Source organism: Anolis sagrei, chromosome 2 (assembly GCF_037176765.1).
Source record: "Anolis sagrei isolate rAnoSag1 chromosome 2, rAnoSag1.mat, whole genome shotgun sequence".
NCBI classification, from domain to species: domain Eukaryota; kingdom Metazoa; phylum Chordata; class Lepidosauria; order Squamata; family Dactyloidae; genus Anolis; species Anolis sagrei.
In genome coordinates this window covers 189,961,652-189,977,993 of record NC_090022.1, presented here as the reverse complement: position 1 = coordinate 189,977,993, position 16,342 = coordinate 189,961,652, and the positions used below count along the sequence as shown (strand labels likewise).

Genomic DNA, 16,342 nt, shown 5'->3' with positions numbered 1-16,342 from the left:
GTCCTGTCTAATCTCACTGGGGATGGTGTTCCAAAGCCAGGGGGCCACCACCGAGAAGGCCTTTTCCCTCATCCCCACCAACCGTGTTTGTGACGGTGGCGGAAGCAAGAGTAGGGCCTCCCCGGCAGATCTTAGAGCCTGCACTGGTTCATAGGGGAAGATGTGGTCACAAAGATAGGCAGGGCTCAAACCCTTTAGGGCTTTGGAGGTCATAACCTGACCTTGAATTGGGACCAAAAACTTATGAGCAGCCAGTGGAGCTGCTTTAATAGGGACATTGTGCGCTCCCTATAATCAGTTCCAGATGCCTGGCTGACATCCTTTGTACCAATTGCAGTTTCCAGGCCGTTTTCAAAGGCAGCCTCACGTAGAGTACATTGCAATAATTCAATCTGGATGTAACCAAGGCGTGGACCACTGTGGCAAAGTCAGGCTTCTCGAGGTACAGTCGCAGCTGGCACACAAAGCTTTAACTGTGCAAAGGCCCTCCCAGCCACCACTAACACCTGAGCATCAAGTGTCAGTGTTGAGTCCAGGAGGACCCCCAGACTATGGACCTGTGTCCTCAGGGGGAGTGTAACCCTGTCAAGCACAGGTAGCCACCCTATATCCCGATCAGCCTCATGACTGCCCAGGAGGACCTCTATCATGTCTGGATTGAGCTTTGGTTTGTTATGTCAACTTAGAAGCAATTCCTATACAGCAAACAAGGCGGTAAACAGAAAGCTTCCCTGATGAAAAGCACTGTAGACTACTTCAACCAGAGAAGTCGGCTATTGCAGAGCACCTGATGAACCAACCTGGACACACCATATTATTTGAGAACACAGATATGCTGGACCACTCCCAACCACCATGTCAGACTACACAGAGAAGCCATTGAAATCCACAAGCATGCGGACAATTTCAACAGAAAGGAGGAAACCATGAAAATGAACAAAATCTGGCTACCAGTATTAAAAAAACTCTAAAATTAGAACAGCACAACAACAGAGAGGAAACAAACAAGGACATTAATCACCTCTCAACAAAAGATTGCTCCAGGCACTGCCAGGCCATTATATGCTAATCAAGGTGGTCAGTTGAAACATTCACACCTAGCTCCAGCAGACAAGAGTCCTTTGTCCTACCCTGGTCATTCCACAGATATATAAACCCTTTTTCATAGTTCCAACAGACCTCACTACCTCTGAGGATGCTTGCCATAGATGCAGGCAGAACGTCAGGAGAAAATGCCTCCAGAACATCGCCATATAGCCCGAAAAAACCTACAACAACCCAATTCCTACTGAGTTCAGTGAGATTTTCTTCCAGAGAAGTGGGTTCCAGCTTTTTGTTTTCATTGCGACCATTTTTTTTTAGACAACAATCCAGCAGAGCAATATTCAGATTTCTAAACTATCCCTTTCTTTTGCAAACCTTTTTGATTTTTTAGAAGCAGGAAATAGACCAAACTCAGCAGGGAAGAAAACAAGATCAATGTGAATGATAAGGAATGTGAAAAGATAGCCCTATTAGTTTGTTTTACGACAAAAGCATAAAGGAATTTAGTAGCACTTTTGTGGCCAACTGGTTTATTCTAGCATAAGCTTGTATGGACTCCCATCCACTTCATCAAATGCATGGAAAAAAGCTGCTTTCAACAGTCACATATACAAGTTTGTGTGTGTGTGTGTGAGAGAGAGAGAGAGGGAGGGAGGGAGGAGGAGGAAGGAAGAAATTTATTTATTTATTTATTTATTTATTTATTTAAAAGTTTTCTATACCAATCTTCTCACCTCCAAGAGGGACTCAGATCCGGTTCACAACATGTGAACAAACCACACAATGCATTATCATTACACAATTAAAAACATATTACAATACAACATCGTCATCATCACAATTACATAGCCAAGTCGTCAAAACATTCATGGTCATAATGAAATGTAAAGGAAAAACAAAACAAATTGGCATATTAATCATCTTAATTGGAAAGAGTACTTAAAAGAACAAAAGCGGAAGAGAGGTTTGGGGTACAAAAATAGATAGTAGGAAGAATATAAGGAACACAGGCCAGTGACTTTGGATCTGCTGCATTAATAACTAACCCTTTAAACTGGAGGTGGCAGGGACCTTTCCACTGCACTTGTATGTGGAGATACGTGCCCTGCCATTGATCGTGGCAGGCCATGCCTCTTAAATCAAACTGAATAGAGGAAGTGGATGTAATTAATATTCAGCACTGCAGCAAAATATTTGTCATATGTTCACTCAAAATATTTCCGATTAAGAATTCTTCACTCATGATTCACCATCTGATCTTTATATTCACTGGCTGGAACACGTCACTATTGCTCTAGATCAGGGTTCGCTATGCAGAATAAAAACGTCACTTCCTATTCACCTTTTCTACTGCAAACAAATTATTCAGGGCATTTGAAGGGTAAGTGAACAGTATTTATGTTGATGTGTGGGATTTCTGAAGTCCAAAACACCTGAAGGAGCACAGTTTGAGAAACACTGCTCTAGACTCTGGAGATATGTAGTCCTCCAGAGTTCCCATTGACTCTAGTCAGCATAGACAACAATGAAGATAACTGGAACTCCAGTCCAACAACATCTCATTCCCTATCCCTGTTCTATAGGTTTAACAGTAAGAAGACACGATAAAGGAAGGACATCAGAGGAAGGACATCATTTGGGGATACATCTGATTCACTGGGAATGCTTCATTTCAATAGGAATGGGGGGAAGGGAAGGTTAAGGCAAGGTGATGGTAAAATAAAAAATGGAGAATTAAAAGTATGATGATCAATTCACTATTTGCTATCTGCTTAGGAACAATTGGATTTGTAAGTAAAAAGTCAGGATGGGGAGTCACACTTACAATGAGCCCTTGGTATCTGTTGGGTTTGGTCCCATGACCCTCCAGTGATACCAAAACCCATGGATGCTTAAGTCTCTTTATATATAATGGCATAATAACTGAAATTAAACAAAATATTTTTAGGCTGCGGATAGTTGAATCTGTGGATATGAGGGTGTGACTGTCTATAGCAGGGGTCCTCAAACTTTTTAAACAGAGGGCCAGGTCACAGTCCCTCAAACTGTGGGAGGGCCGGATTATAAATTTAAAAAAAAACATGAATGAATTCCTATGCACACTGTACATATCTTATTTGTAGTGCAAAAGTCACTTAAAAACAATAGAATAATTAAAATGAAGAACAATTTTAACAAATATAGATTTATTAGTATTTCAATGGGAAGTGTGGTCCTGCTTTTGGCTGATGAGATAGGATTGTTGTTGTTGTTGTTGTTGTGTGCTTTTGAGTCATTACAGACTTAGGTTGACCCTGAGTGAGGGCCGAGTAAATCACCTTGGAGGGCCGCATCCGGCCCCCGGGTCTTAGTTTGAGGACCCCTGGTCTATAGTTTCAGTTATGCATTCCTAAGAAAGGTTATACAGAAGGTGAAGTCCCTTTATGATTCTGGCCCAGTTTACCTGTCTGAATGTATTCTCCCCTATAAACCATCAAGGGCTTTAAGATCTTCTGGAGAGGCCCTGCTCTCGGTCCCGCCACCTTCACAGTCACGCTTGTGGGAACGAGACAGGGCCTTAATAATAATAAACTTTATTTATACCCCGCCACCATCTCCCCGATGGGGACTCGGGGTGGCTTACATGAGGCCAAGCCCAAACAACAAATTACAGCAGAATAAAAAGGAAAACGCAAACTGAAAATGCAGGCCTTCTCTGTGGTGGCCCCCCCGGCTATGGAACTCTCTCCTGAATGAGGTTAGGTCTGCCCCCTCCCTCTTGACCTTCAGGAAGCAAGTGAAATCCTGGCTTTGGAATCAAGCATTCGCAGTGATGGTTGGTACCGGTAAAGACTAAGAGCTATTGTTCCACAATGTGCGGATTGAATTGGATGATGTTTTTAACTTGGCAAATTGTTTTTATATGTATTTTTAACTTATATGCATTTTAACTTATTGTATTATGTATGTTGTTTTAAATTATTATTGTCTATTGTCTATTGGATGGTTGATGCATATATCTACGGCTAAGCTACATTGGTTTTAAGTTGATAAATTCCTATATATTTGTATTCTATTTTAAGAGGACCAGACGTATGTTGTATGTTGTGTTTGCACTGTTTTTGATAAGGCCAACTGGCTAATCAATAAAAATTGTTGTTATTATTGTCTAGCATTGAATTTTTGCTGTTAACCATTCTGAGTCCCTCCGCCGAGGTAGAGAAGAATGGGATATAAAAATTCTGAATAAATAAATAAATAAAAATCCTCTGGAACCTACTTTTTTACATTATATTCTGGACTCTGCATCATTTATTTTCTACGAGTCACAGAGGTAGGCTACCCCTTGGTAGAGGGAAGGGCACAATAAACTCTTGCTCCATTTGTTCCAGAGCTGAATAGCAGTACCATCTGCAATGCAGTGCAAGCATGCAAAAGAAAAATGAGGTCAGCCCCACCCAGACAGGTTTGCTACCTGACCAGTAATAAAAGGGCACCATGATCATCACTTGCCATCATTTATTTCCCCAGATCCTTCAGCCCCGCAGGGCAATTTACCATCCTCAGTTTTTTGTCTTAAAGCAGCAACTCAGAGAAGGGAGAGAAGAGCTAGAGACTGCCTTCCTTCAAGGCCACAGAACAGGTTTCATGGTTATGCAGAGTGAGCATCTCTCTTATGCCTCTGCTACCATTTTAGCTTTATGGCAACAGATGATCCATCTTGCTCTCACACACCATGTATATACTTAAAAACAGAATAGTCCAGGCATCAGCTGGAGCCTTTATTGCACAACATCAGCACAGATTACTAAAAATAGTGTGTATGAGTAGTATTAGCCTACATAGAATCAAGTTCTCTCGAATATGTACAGTCAGCTCTCCACATTTTCTGGGATTAGAGGAAAAAGACCCTAGGGGAAGTGAAAAACCATAATTTAAAAATTGCTATTTCAATAGTGTTTATCTATCGGTATTATATACATCTCTATAAACATACGGTACTTTTTAAAAATCACTTAAAAAAAACTAAGATAATACATATGATCAATTTCCATTGGAAGCAGACCGAAATCACACTGGAGGGCCTAGGGAGAACATTTTAATCTGTGAAGAATCAAATTTACAAAGGAAAAACAGCAAATGTAGGGGGTCGACTATATATGGTACATAATAGTTCAGGGCATAATGCAGGAAATCAGCATTGCCTATCTCCTTCTCTCAGGTACACGTTTCATTTTGGAATTGCTATGTGCTGCCCGCCTCTTGCTTTCCATGTTTCATTCCTGAAATATAGGGAATAGGAGAATGAGGAAACTCCAGTTGGAAAGTCCTCTGGTAGCACTGAAATCAGATTGAGTGTATTCTTAGAACTTGATGATCAGATATGAAAACGAGTCAAATGTTGTGCTGGTATGCTAGATAATGTCTCTGCACCTGCCTAAGCATACTGGCTTATTTTCAATCACCGGGCCTTGGTTGTGAAGAAAAAGTACTGATAAGTGGTATTATTATTATGATTATTACAGTATTATATTTATTTATATGTCACTTTATCTCTCCCGAAGGAGACTCAAAATGACTTGGTACTCCAAGAGGAATGGAAGGGAAATGCTTGGCTCTCCAGATGTTACTGAGAAGTGACCCCATTGTTGGTCCAGCTGGCCAAGTCTTTGGGGATATGTGACACAACAAACATCTGGAGGGCCATGGATTAGAATGAAGTCTCTACAAGTAACATTTGTAGGAAAAATGAGGGACCTGTACAGCTTATCAAAGGATGATGGGAGTTGTACCCCAACAATATTTGAAAGTGGTCCCCACTTCTGTTCTGCAGCTCAGCTGACGTTTTCAACATCTCTTAGTTTAAAATGGGCCTGGTCAGGCCCATAGCCAGGATTTTGTTTCGGGGGGTGGGGGGTGCTGAGTTCAGTTCAGGGGGGCCGAGTCTGAGTGAAAGAGGGTCTACCCTAGCAAACCTTTTGTATCGTTACCCCAATACCCCCATGCATATGGGATATATTGAGTATAGTGATCAGGTCATGATATGAATAAACATAGCAGTTTAAATAATGAGCCAGTAAGGCCTTCTTGAGGACCACCATCAGAATTTCGGGGGGGGGGGGCTCAAGCCCCCCAAGCCCCCCCCCCAAGCTACATGCCTGGGCCTGGTGCTTTTTAAGCTGTGTGGGGGTTTTTTTGGGGGGGGGGGGTCTTGGGGCTTATCCAAAAAGCATAGTGGTCAGTGTAGCCTCATATAATACATTTCAATGCAGGTGTATGGCAGTGTAAATGGGGCCTAAGTTTGTTTTAACTGACTGCATTTATTTTACTGAAATGTTTTATACATTGCACTGAAGGCTGATGTATAGATGAATAAAATAAAGCACTTTGGTGGAAAAGCACTTGAGTGGAGGCCCAAGCTCCATAAAATTAAAAGGGCAGGATGATTCAGGATTATTTGTCATCAAAATAAGGTTTCAGTCGTTCACACTTGGTTACCTGCACTCTAACTCCTGCCTTTGGCTAAATGGAGCAAAGGACTTTTAGCAAGTATTAACAAGTTTGGCTTGAGACTCTGAAAATAATTAGCAGGCTCTAAATAAAACAATTGAGTCTTTGATAGTCTTTCCTTCCTACACAGAAGAGCTAAAATCCAACATTTCCTGTTTTTGAGTTTGCTGTCTTATTTTGGCAATTGTGGTAGATTGTAGGAAAATGACACTGTCTCATGGGTCTGCTAAAGGCTCAGATCTTTGGTTTGAAGCTACAGCACTGAATTGGTTCAGAGCCAGATGGCTCCCCTAGAGTCCTAAATGACATCAAAATAAAGGATTTCTTGCAATCTTCTGTGAGATCCACTTGGTGGATCTCACTGAAGAGAGAGAGCCTCTACTTCAGGAGCAGAGAGCAGAGAGAGAGCCTCTACTTCAGGAGAACTTGGGCACACACTTGCACTGCAAGTCTATCCACAACTCACAACCATTAGAGCAGTGGTTCCCAATCTGTGGGTCCCCAGGTGTTTTGGCCTACAACTCCCAGAAATCGTAACAGCTGGTAAACTGGCTGGGATTTCTGGGAATTGTAGGTCAAAACACCTGAGGACCCACAAGTTGAGAATCACTGATATAGTTCAATGCATCTTAACTCTGTGCATGGGTAACAAATACTTTACCATTATGCTTCTCATCCAATATTCATGTACCTAAGAAGAGCCCTGCTGAATCTAACCAAAGGTCTATCTTGCTCAAAATCTTGTTCTACATAATGGTCAATGAGATGCCCACTGGAAGATCACAAATAGGATAGGAGTGCAACAGCTACTGCAGTTAGCCCTTCACATTTGTTTGGGTTAGGGGTGGAGGAACCTAAAATAGAAAAAAGAAATAAATAAAACCACATTTTTATTCTAGGAATTTCTAGGTCTTCTATTGCAATTCTATAATCAACCTCTGACCTAAGGTGATCATAAAATCATGTGGGAGAGAACCTGCAAATGCTTAGAGAAATTTAATCTAGGAATATCTAGGTCATTCAGTGCAACTTCGTTATGCTGGAGAGCCCAGAGACTCCTAAAGAGAACATAGTACTGTAATCAAATCTATAAATATGAATGAGAGTTAACTCCGCAAATGTGGAGAGCTGGCTGTATTTATTTTTATTTTCTAGCCACTGGCATTAATCTGATGGCTCAATCCAGTGGTAGAAAATTATGCCCAGTAGCCCCGACAGCCATATTTATTTGCTATTTTCACATCTATAATCAGCATCTCCTTCTATGGATGAAGGAAGCATACAAGGCCTTCCTCTTTCCACTCTATTTTCACAAAAAACCCTGTGAGGTAGGTCAGAGAGAATGCCTACTCTAAAGTCACTTGGTGGGTTTTTATGCTGTACTGGGGACTGGATCCCTCGTCCAAGAACCTAACTGGCAATCCAGTGAATTTCCCACCTTTTCTTTCCAATATCCAGGCAAAAATGTTGACAATTCAGTTCTGTGTTCAGAAAGGACTTTCTCAAGACAGAAGAGTGATCAGCTTTTTCCCAAATAAGAAGGGGATTTCAAAACCTCTCCTACAGCTGGCAATCCAAATTTTGAGGTTTGACTTTTGTAATTATTTACAGATTTCTAAGAATCCCTATGTCCTCCAGTACATTCATATAGTCAACTATTTATTTAATTTGCGGCATTTATATGCCGCCCTTCTCATCCCTAAGGGGACTAAGAACAGCTAGAATACAGTACATATCTGGCATTGCCTAGATTTCAGAGGGGCCGCTGCTCCACTGCTTTCCTTCCTTATCTTCCTTTCCTCCCTACAATTTTATCTCCCTTTTTCTTTCTTCTCCCTCCCTCCTTTATTACTTCCCTCCTTCCCTCCCTCCTAATAATAATAATAATAATAATAATAATGTAAAGGTTTCCCCTAGAATGATAGAATCATAGAGTTGGGAGAGACCTCATGGGCCATCCAGTCCACCCCCCTGCCAAGAAGCAGGAATATTGCATTCAAAGCACCCTTGACAGATGGCCGTCCAGCCTCTGTTTAAAAGCTTCCAAAGAAAGAGCCTCCACCACACTCCGGGGCAGAGAGTTCCACTGCTGAATGGCTCCCACAGTCAGGAAGTTCTTACTCATGTTCAGATGGAATCTCTTTTCTTGTAGTTTGAAGCCATTGTTCTGCGTCGTAGTCTCCAGGGAAGCAGAGAACAAGCTTGCTCCCTCCTCCCTGTGGCTTCCTCTCACATATTTATACATGGCTATCATATCTCCTCTCAGCCTTCTCTTCTTCAGGCTAAACATGCCCAGCTACTTAAGCCACTCCTCATAGGGCTTGCTCTCCAGACCCTTGATCATTTTCGTCGCCCTCCTCTGGACACATTCCAGCTTGTCAATATCTCTCTTCAACTGTGGTGCCCAGAATTGGACACAATATTCCAGGTGTGGTCTAACCAAGGCGGAACAGAGGGGTAGCATGACTTCCCTAGATCTAGACACTATGCTCCTATTGATGCAGGCCAAAATCCCATTGGCTTTTTTTGCTGCCACATCACATTGTTGGCTCATGTTTAACTTGTCCACGAGGACTCCAAGATCTTTTTCACACGTACTGCTCTCGAGCCAGGCATTGTCCCCAATTCTGTATCTTTACATTTCGTTTTTCCTGCCTAAGTGGAGTATCTTGCATTTGTCACTGTTGAACTTCATTTTGTTAGTTTTGGCCAATCATCTCTCTAATCTGTCAAGATTGTTTTGAATTCTGCTCCTGTCCTCTGGAGTATTGGCCCCTGACATTAAGTCTAGTTGTGTCTGACTCTGGGGTGGTGCTGCTCATCTCCATTTCTAAGCCAAAGAGCTGGTGTTGTCTGTATACTCCTCCAAGGTCATGTGGCCAGCATGACTGCATGGAGCACTGTTACCTTGATCTTATGTTTGCATGGAGCACTGTTACCTTGATGTTATGATTTTAAATTTGCATGTTTTCGGACTGCTTGGTTGTTACAAGCTGGGCCTAACAGTGGGAGCTCACCCCGCTCCTCAGATTCAAACTGCCAACCTGTCAGCAAGTTTAGCAGCTCAGTGGTTTAACTTGCTGCATCACCAGTGCCCCCCAATAATAATAATAATAATAATAATAATAATAATAATAATAATAATAATAATTTATTTGTAGACTGCCCTATCTCCCCGAAGGAACTCAGAGTGGTTTCCACCATATATGGCAAACCTTCAATGCCAAAAGGGGAAACATACAAGCAAATTACATCATGACAGACCACATCAAGCAATGTAAAAGCTTTTTCCCCTTCCTTCCCCTCCTCTTTCTCCCTTCTCCACCTCTGAAAGGGCTTACCTCATAATGTCTACATGGGAACATGGCTCTGTTTGTGGCTTTTTCCTTCTTTCCTCCCTTTCTCATATACATATGTCACCTTACTTTCCCACTGATATCACAAAAAGCCACTACACCTAGGAAACAGCCAATCCTTCAACTAGTAATAGCCAATCCAGTGACATCACAAAGGGCCACCAAATCTAGCAACAACCTTTGAGGTACAGACAGAGAGCCAGCCTGTCAGACAGAGAGACATACTTTGACTTTTATATACAGTAGAGTCTGGCTTATTCAACATAAACAGGCCAGCACAATGTTGGATAAGCGAAAATGTTGGGTAATAAGGAGAGATTAAGGTAAAGCCAATTAAATGTCAAATTATGTTATGATTTTACAAATTAAGCACCAAAACAACGTGTTTACAGCAAATTGACAGAAAAGGCAATTCAATATATGGTAAGCTTACGTAGCAATTACTGTATTTACGAATTTAGCACCAAAACATCACAATGTATTGAAACAGCTGTGGATCCGGGAGGGAGGTTGCAGTGGATAACACAGAATGTTGGATGAGCGATGGTTGGATAAGCAAGACTACTGTATATACATTTCGAGAAGTTGACTGTAGAGTATTAGGGGAATTTATTTATTTATTTACTGCGCTTATATACCGCAATTCTCAGCCCAAGGGCAACTATTTAGGAATCTAGAGATCCCTAAATAGAAATGTATGTCTTCACTGCGAAAGACCATGCGGATCCAGAATAGGTCTCTACTGTCATTTGAGGTCCCACTACCAAGACTCTAAACTTGGAAGACAACTTTACTTGGCCACATGAGATAGCCTATGGTGCTGTGCCCCTTAGCCCAATAAATGTGAAGAGTTGGTTGTACTTTCTTTGGACATAACCTCAACTTCTTGCCATTCAATATTTGCAATTAATCATACCTAATGTATTGTCGAAGGCTTTCATGGCCGGAATCACTGGGTTGTTATAGGTTTTTTCGGGCTGTATGGCCATGTTCAAGAGGCATTCTCTCCTGATGTTTCGCCTGCATCAATGGCAAGCATCCTCAGAGGTAGTGAGGTCTGTTGGAACTAGGAAAATGGGTTTATCTATTTGTAGAATGACCAGGGTGGGACAAAGAACTCTTGTCTGCTGGAGCTAGGTGTGAATGTTTCAACTGACCACCTTGATTAGTATTTGATAGCCTGGCAGTGCCTAAGGCAATCTTTTGTTGAGAGGTGATTAGATGTCCCTGATTGTTTTTCCTCTGTTGTTTTGCTGTTGGAATTTTAGACTTTTTAAATACTGGTAGCCAGATTTTGTTCATTTTCATGGTTTCCTCCTTTCTGTTGAAACTGTCCACATGCTTGTAGATTTCAATGGCTTCTCTGTGTAGTCTGACATGGTGGGTCTTAGAGTGGTCCAGCATTTCTGTATTCTCAAATAATATGATGTGTCCAGGTTGATTCATCAGGTGCTCTGCTATGACTGACTTCTCTGGTTGAAGTAGTCTGCAGTGCCTTTCATGTTTCTTGATTTGTGTTTGGGTGCTGCGTTTGGTGGTCCCTATGTAGACTTGTCCACAGCTGCATGGTATATGGTAGACTCCTGCAGAAGTGAGAGGATCCCTCTTGTCCTTTGCTGAACGTAGCATTTGTTGAATTTTCTTGGTAGGTCTGTAGATAGTTTGTATGTTGTGTTTCCTCATCAGCTTCCCAATGCGGTCAGTGGTTCCCTTGGTGTATGGCAAGAACACTTTCCCTCTGTAGCTGATCACCTTTCAACAAAAGATTGCCCCAGGCACTGCCAGGCCATAAAATTCTAATCAAGGTGGTCAGTTGAAACATTCACACCTAGCTCCAGCAGACAAGAGTCCTTTGTCCCACCCTGGTCATTCCACAGATATATAAACCCACTTTTCTAGTTCCAATAGACCTCACTACCTCTGAGGATGCTTGCCACAGATGCAGGCAAAACGTCAGGAGAGAATGCCTCTAGAACATGGCCATACAGCTCAAAAAAACCTACAACAATGCAATCATACCTAAATTCCCACCTGAAGAGGCAGGAGAAAAAAGTGCCCAACTCTATTCTTCACAATAGGTATAACTGCAGAGGCCCCACTCACTCTTCACCTAGTCCTAAACTAAAAAAAGAAATCCCCAAATGCCGCTAAATATTCCTTACAGGAAAAACTCTATTGTGAAACCATGAGGCCTGCACCAGACGCCTTTCTAATTGGCACAACAAGCCAAGGCAATGTGAGAGCTTATCCTAAAATGCCCCAGGGGCGGCCAAGCCAGAAGGTAAACGAAACCCTGGCAGGCCCAGCAGGATAGATTCCCTTCTGCAAGGCATGGACGGGAAGGGAATGGCGATGGGTGGGACTTTCCCAAGTGTCCCACCAATCAGGGCCCCAGAAAGAGTCCTGGGGTGCAGCAAAAACAAAAACACAGGAGCAATCAGAGCTCTCCATCTAAATCAGTCAAAGCGAAGCGTGGGAAGCACCCAGGCAAAAACTGGAGTATCTCCTTGGCCCAGCATGAAGCTTACGCAAGAAACCCTGGTTTATAAGGGAAGGATCTGTGTTGTAATTTAGGTGAAAGGGGAGGTTTTGGAATCCTCTCCTTGTTTGGGAAGAAGGGCCATCGCTCCTCTGTCTTGAAAAAGCCCCTTCCTATCCTAAGTAAGCAGCCAAGGTTTGGCTTGCGCAGCTCCAAAGCCAAACAAAGGAGACTGGTGTTCCAAGAAAGTGCAAGCGTCAGGACACTCTCCCTTTCTCTAACACAGCTCTGGCACAGATTTCACTTTTTGTTTGTGTGTGTCAGTGTGTGTGCACGCTTTCGCCCAGACACAATAGGAGAGACATAGGAGTGGTTATGCTTACCATGCACAGCTATGGGGCACATCTACACTGTAGAATTAATGCAGTTTGATACTGAGGCCCCTTCTGCACTGCCATATAAAATCCAGATTATCTTCTTTGAACTGGATTATATGGCAGCGTGGAATCATATAATCCAGTTCAAAGCAGATAATATGAACTATCAGCTTTGATAATGTGGATTATATGGCAATGTAGAAGTGGCCTAGATATGATGTAGTGAGTCCAGTGCAATCTTCTGCATCAGTGAAACAGGAACAGGCCTAAAAACCAAGATACCAAGATTTTTAAAAAAAAGTTCTGATGTGTTATAATTGCTATGGCCCAATGATATGGAAGCCTGGGAGTTGTAGTCTTAGGGCCCTTCCACACAGTTATATAACCCAGAATATCAAGGCAGATAATCCACAATATCTGCATTTTTTTTGTCGTGTCAGGAGTGACTTGAGAAACTGCAAGTTGCTTCTGGTGTGAGAGAATTGGCCGTCTGCAAGGACGTTGCCCAGGGGACGCCCGGATGATTTGATGTTTTTATCATCCTTGTGGGAGGCTTCTCTCATGTCCCCGCATGAGGAGCTGGAGCTGATAGAGGGAGCTCATCCGCCTCTCCCTGGATTCGAACCTGCGACCTGTCGGTCTTCAATCCTGCCGGCACAGGGGTTTAACCCACTGTGCCACCGGGGGCTCCGCAAATATCTGCATTGAACTGGGTTATCTGAGTCCACATTGCCATATAATCCAGTTCAATGTGAATTTTATACAACTCTGTGGAAGGGGCCCTACAAGGTCTTAATCCCCCTCTTTAAGGACCCTTCTACACTGCCATAAAATCCAAATTATCAAAGCAGATAATCCACACTATCTGCTTTGAACTGGACTACATGAATCTACACTGCCATATAATCCAGTTTAAAGAAAATAATCTGAATATTATATGACAGTGTAGATGGGGCCTAAGAGAGTGCTGGTGCCTCATTAAATTACAACTCCTATGATTTATTTTTATTTATTTACTTTGTTTTAAATTCTGCCCTCTCTCCCTCTTAGAAAGACTCAAGAGCAGCGAACAGTAGTTCAAACATAAGACAATGGGCTCTTCCACACAGCCATATAACCCAGAATATCAAAGCAGAAAATCCCACAATATCTGCATTGAACTGGAATATATGAGTCCGTGCTGTCATATATTCCAGTTCAAAGCAGAAAATGTGGGATTTTATTTAGCTGTGTGGAAGGGGTCAATATCAACTCAAATTACAAACCATCACATATACAAAAAATTAAAAAAATGTTTCCATCTCTTTGAGCCGGGGTAGTTCAGGTAGGGTCAAACTGCATCAATTCTACTAAGTGGATGTGACCATGGAGGGCCTAAATTGTAGGCACATAAAGGAGATCAGAAAGAGAAAAAAAAGGGGGGGGGGAAGGTTTGAGATTGTCTCAGGGCCCTTCCACATAGCCCAATATCCAGAATATCAAGGGAGAAAATTCCACAATATCTGCTTTGAGCTGGGTTATCTGAGTCCACACTGCCATATATTCCAGTTCAAAGCAGATACTGTGGGGTTTTATTCAGCTGTGTAGAAGATGTCTCAGGGCCCTTCCAGACAGGTCCTATATCCCAGGATCTGATTCCAAGTTTTCTGCCTTACACTGGATTATATAAATCTACACTGGCAGATAATCTAGGGGCCCTTCCGTACAACCATATAACCCAGAATATCAAGGTAGAAAACCCCACATTATCTGAGTGTGGACTCAGGGCCCTATATCTCAGAATATCATGGCAGCAAATCGAACATTATCTGAGTGTGGGCTCAGATAACCCAGTTCAAAGCAGATATTGTGGGATTTTCTGCCTTGATATCCTGGGATATAGGGCCCTTCCACAGATAAACCAGAATATGAAGGCAGAAAACCCCACATTATCTGAGTGTGGACTCAGGGCCCTTTCACACAGCTCTATATCCCAGAATATCAAGGCAGAAAAATCACACATTATCAGAGTGTGGACTCAGATTACCAAGTTCAAAGCAGATATTGTGGGATTTTTTACCTTGATATCCTGGGATATAGGGCCCTTCCACACAGCCCTATAACCCAGAATATCAAGGCAGAACATCTCAGGTTGTCAGAGTGTGGACTTAGATAACCCAGTTCAAAGCAGATATTGTGGGATTTTCTGCCTTGATATCCTGGGATATAGGGCCCTTCCACACAGACCTATAACCCAGAATATCAAGGCAGAAAAACTCACAATATCTGAGTTCACATCGCTATATATTCCAGTTTAAAGCAGATACTGTGGGATATTATTCAGCTGTGTGGAAGGGGCCTGGGATAAACAGAAAGCCTGGGATCAGATCCTGGGATATTGGGCCTGTCTGGAAGGGCTTTTACACTGCCATATAAAATCCGGATCATCTGCTTCGAAGTGGATGATGTGACAGTATGGACTCATATAATCCAAAGCAGACAAAATGGATTATCTGATTTGGATGCTATGGCAGTGTGGAAGGGGCCTCAGAAGTGGCCCATTCTGGAGGGTTGTGTGTGTGCAGCAGACCAGAAGGGAGAAAGCAGCCAAGGCAGTGAGGAAAGAGCCCCCTGTTTGCCTTTGCAGGCCTTCCTCCCCTGGCTTTCCCCACCTCGGCCTCGTTTCCAGAGAGGAAGGCCTGCAGAAGCCTTTGGCCCGGGCTTTAGAATCGGCTCTCCTCCCACTTTTCCTACAGCGATGAAATGAGGACGTGGACATTCAGGGAAAAGGCTCCCCCTCCTTTTTCTTCGTCTTCTTTGATGATGCCCAATGTGTAACGTGATTATACAACACATCTGAACTAAAGAGTGGGGGGGGGGGGGTGGCAGGGGGTAGCTCCCCCCAAAGCACCCCGAAATCCTTCCCCCCCGCTCCTGGGAAAGGCGGCCAAGGCAGGCGAAGGGAGGAGAGAAAGCAGAGCCAGAGGGTCCCCCTTCCCCAACAGCGAAGACATCTCTTACCCAGGGAGCAACCAGCTGGTCCACTCACTAACCTTGCAGCAACAACAACAACAAGCAGAGCCTTCGAGCCAGCTGGGGGAGGCGGGGGCAAGGCCGGCCGCGGGGGATGCTGGGAGATGTAGTGCCCGCCTCCCGCTCGCAAAGGGCGCCCGCCGAGCCACGGGACTCCAACTCCCAGGGATCCGCGCGGCGGCAGAGATGGTGGGAGGAGCAGTTCCCAAAGGAGGGGAAGGAATAGAGGCTGGAGGAAAGTAACTGGGAGATCTTCGCTGGGAAGGAAAGTAAAACCCCAAGGAGGAGGAGGAGGAGAAGGAGGCAAAGGGATTTGGGAGGAACATTGAGGCCAGCCCAAAGATCTTCTTGCACGGCAAGCACGTAGGGCCCTTCCCCACAGCCCTGTTTGTTGCTGTTCATTCGTTCAGTCGTTTCTGACTCTTTGTGACCTCATGGACCAGCCCACGCCAGAGCTCCCTGCCGGCCGTCACCACCCCCAGCTCCTTCAGAGTCAGGTCAGTCACTTCAAGGATGCCATCCATCCACCTTGCCCTTGGTCGGCCCCTCTTCCTTTTTCCTTCCATTTTCCCCAGCATCATTGT

General features: G+C 43.4%; 1 protein-coding gene across 3 annotated transcripts in view; it reads right to left on the bottom strand.

Moving 5' to 3' along the window:
- Window positions 1–16,099, bottom strand: part of CALCOCO1 (calcium binding and coiled-coil domain 1) — a 47,161-nt gene extending 31,062 nt beyond the window's left edge. For 2 of the 3 annotated variants that reach the window (XM_060762881.2, XM_060762883.2), the window contains exon 1: window positions 15,747–16,099. In XM_060762881.2, the coding sequence (XP_060618864.2) occupies window positions 15,747–16,084 (338 nt within the window). In that variant the 5' untranslated portion in view covers window positions 16,085–16,099. The remainder of the gene's footprint in view (window positions 1–15,746) is intronic. The other variant, XM_060762882.2, reaches the window with a different exon arrangement.
- Window positions 16,100–16,342: the final 243 nt, after the last annotated feature.